Raw genomic sequence first — 3,939 nt, 5'->3', positions numbered from 1 at the left:
ACACGATTCAACTCAAATGGCAAAACCTGATTTATTGATTGCCCAACGGGGGCCGTATAAAGGACAATTTAACCAGATTTGAAGCATTTTTTTGTTGAGATTTCAGGCCGATCGGTCATTATTTGCTGAATTGCAAATAAGAGTAGAAAGAACGAAAAACTTAATAGTTGAATTTAATAGCATTTAGGATATAGCATATCAAATTGAGGATTATTTTATTGAAAGCAATCCAACAGAAACCCTTAGACTCAGAGGTTGAAAGACCATAATTTGAAGACAAATTCTATAATATTATCAGTAAAGCCGAAGCGGTTGTTCTCGCTGCCGCAAACACCAGTAATGATTTTTCTACTAATGCTAGCGTTCCATCCGTGAAGGAATCTTACGCGGTCCCTCAAATAAGGCTTCCGCAGCTTGATATTCCAATCTTTTCCGGTTTGTACGAAGACTGGACTCATACAAGAAACTCTTCACGGCAATCATTGACAAAAATACTGTATAGACGATGTTCAAAAATTATACTATCTCCGTCAATCTCTTAAGGGAGGTACCGCTGCAAAAATAATAGATGCAGTCGACCTAAGTTCTCATAGTTATAAGGAGGCGTGGGATTTATTAGTTAGCAGATTTCAAAACGAAAGAGTTATCGTTGAACGACGCATTAAAACATTTTTGATCAGCAAAATATTTGAAGGGAATCTAGCTCTACCCTTAGGCATCTTCTTGGCAATACAAACGCCCACTTAAAGGTGCTTTCTGCCCTGAAACAACTAATAGAACATTGGGATTCCTTATTAAGCCACGTGTTATCTTCTAAACTACATTACAATACAAGTAAGAAATGGCAAATGACGGCCATACCAAATAAAATTCCAACCTTTAAAGAATTTACAGAGTTTCTAGATAAATGTTCCCACGTATTAGAGGCAATAGCTAATAGCAGTGTGAAAAAGCAAATTTTGGTTCAGGCTCGAACAAATTCAAAGTCATCACAATTAAAAAATACCCATCAATTGAAGAGCTATAATCCTAACATTACAAGTAGCAAACCTACTTTCTTAGCTACTCAAAATACCAACTCAAACTGTTCCTTGTGTAAAAAATATCATAAAATATAACTGTCCTACCTTCATAGAAATGAATTTAAATGAAAAGATGGATCACGTAAAGAAGGTTAACTTATGTTTCAACTGTTTGCGATCTGGACACATGAGAAAGGATTGCAAGCTAATCAGCATGTGAAAAATATGCTTTCAAAGACACAATTCGCTTTTACATCCATCGACATCTAATACTAAGGCAGAATCAATCCGTGCAGATATGCCAAGTGACAATCCAAACCAAATACAAAGTAAAAATGTTGAAATTGTCAGTCACTCTATTGACAAACATATATCTCAAAAACAGAACTTATTATCCACTGCCATAATAGAAATATTAGACAGATTTGGTCATTTCATTACATGCCGTGCACTGCTTGACTCGGGGTCCTCAATCAACATCATGAGTCAATCTCTCTCTCAGGAGTTCAAACTTCCTAAGAGAAAGGCTGAAACATCTGTAGCCGGCATTGGGTCCATTAATACAGCTGCCCAGCATTGTGTTAATGAAATTCAGGAATTCAAATTTTAGGACTCAGCTTGATTTTCATGTCTTACCAAAAATCACACAGTTGCTTCCAAACACAAGGGTTAACACTTCAGACTGGAAAATTCCGTAAAACGTCATGTTGGCAGATCCTTTATTTAATCGGCCTCAAAGAATTCACATTTTAATTAGGGCAGAAATTTTCTTTGATTTATTGTGTGTGGGTCAATTTAGACTCAAAAATAGCAGTATTGTGCTACAGAAAACTACATTTGGTTGGATAATTTCTGGTTCCTTGCCAAATTCACCATCCGTTAATGTTGAAACTCATTGTTGTCTAACAACCGTTAGTGATACTGACAAGCAGTTGCAATCATTTTGGTCAATTGAAGGTTACAGGAATAGCAAAACCCCTTTTACCGGAGAAGATTCTGCATGCGAAAATCACTTTATGCATAACGTAACAAGAAATCAGGAAGGACGTTTTATTGTAACATTGCCTACGAAACTAAACATTACATTGCTAGGAAATTCCAGAGATGCAGCAATTAAGCGATTCTATCAACTTGAGAAGCGGTTAGGAAGAAATGAAGCTCTACGTGAGCAATACATAGAGTTCATGGAAGAATACAAGAGTTTATATGAGTTTATATGAGTTTATAGAGTCATATGGAAGCAATTGATGAGAAAATGATTGTCAACCCTACTTACTACATTCCACATCATTTAGTTATAAAACAAGACAGTTCAACCACCAAGCTTCGAGTTGTTTTTGATGCTTCCTGCAAAACAGATACAGGTGTCTCGTTTAATGAATGCCTCAGTCTGTCCAGTAGTCCAGGACGACTTAATTTCAATTATCACACGCTTTAGAAAACATAAATTTGTGATGACTGCAGACATCGAAAAGATGTACCGGCAAATATTAGTTAATCCTCAACAGACAAACCTACAGCTGATCTGGAGAAAGGATCCTGCTGAACCACTAGAAGTATTCAAGTTATTGACGCTCCCATATGGGACAGTGTCCGCACCTTATCTAGTTACAAGATCAGTACAACAGCTTGCAAAAGATTTTCAGCACTCACTTCCTGAAGGAGCCTCAGCCGCCCTGACAGATTTTTATGCGGATGGCATAATGACAGGCGCAGACTCTATTTCAAGGGCTCGAAATACAGACTCAATTATTAAAAATCCTGAAAGGCGGATGTTTTAAGCTAAGAAAGTGGTGCACAAATGATTCAAGGCTATTACAAAACTTGTCTTATGATCAAGTGGAGGCTAAGTCAACTTATGACATAAATCATGACGACTCTGTCAAAACATTAGGACTGCGCTGGAATCCACAAGCAGATACATTTCACTGTATTTTACAATCTGACAGTACCACTCCTAAACATGTTAGCAAAAGAATAATTCTTTCAGAGATTTCAAGAATTTTTGATTTTGGTTTAATTGGGCCAGTTGTGTTGACAACGAAAATCCTCTTGCAGGATCTGTAGCAGCTAAAGCTGAGCTGGGACGAAAGTGTTCCACTTCACATCCATAACGAATGGCTCAGAATTAGGAATTCATTTACTGCACTCGACCAGTTAAAGATACCCAGATACATCAACGCTTCCGCAGATTGCGACTTGCAAATGCACACATTTTCTGATGTCTCGGAAAGAGGATACAGTGCTTGCGTATACCTGAGAAGGGAAGATAATCAAGGCAATATCAACGTCATACTTGTGTGCTCAAAATCCAAAGTGGCTCCCCTCAAAAGGTTGACTTTACCGAGATTAGAGCTGTGTGGTGCCACTCTAGCTGCTGAATTAGCACAAAAAAACAGCCACATTATTAAAGATTAAGGCCATCAATCAACATTACTGGTCAGATTCCAAAATTGTTTTGGCTTGGATAGCATCACCCTCTACTAATTCGAATGTATTCGTATTAAATAGGATAGTAAAGATCCAAGAAATATCAGAACCATGTATGTGGCGTCATTTCAAGAGCGAAGACAATCCTGCTGACATGTCTTCACAGGGCACATCAGTTGACCAATTATCTCAATCATCACTTTGGTGGAATGGTCCATAGTGGCTGTCAAAAACCTCAAACTGGAATCGACCACAAGAATCCGAATAATCTATAAATGAATTGCCGGAGTGCAGATCAACACAATCATTTCACATTATTGACATGGAAGATGATTTTACTCACAGATTTTCATCATTCATTAAGTACAAACGAGTAACTGCATACATTCTTAGATTCATAAACAAGAGAAAAACAAAGATAAAAAACAACAAGGACCATTACTAGTAACTGAATTAGGACGATCAGAAACCATTCTTGTGAAATTAA

The 3,939-nt window shown here is 37.3% G+C and overlaps 1 protein-coding gene across 1 annotated transcript; it reads left to right on the top strand.

The window, feature by feature from the left end:
• The first annotated feature begins 1,726 nt into the window (after positions 1 to 1,726).
• On the top strand, positions 1,727 to 2,242 carry LOC142317651 (uncharacterized). Its single transcript, XM_075354207.1, has one exon. It carries the CDS (start codon positions 1,727 to 1,729, stop codon positions 2,240 to 2,242), a length of 516 nt encoding a protein of 171 aa, XP_075210322.1.
• Positions 2,243 to 3,939: the final 1,697 nt, after the last annotated feature.

Source organism: Lycorma delicatula, chromosome 1 (genome assembly GCF_047948215.1).
Source record: "Lycorma delicatula isolate Av1 chromosome 1, ASM4794821v1, whole genome shotgun sequence".
NCBI classification, from domain to species: domain Eukaryota; kingdom Metazoa; phylum Arthropoda; class Insecta; order Hemiptera; family Fulgoridae; genus Lycorma; species Lycorma delicatula.
The sequence above is the reverse complement of the archived record's forward strand: the minus strand, read 5'-3'. Positions and strand labels throughout refer to the sequence as shown.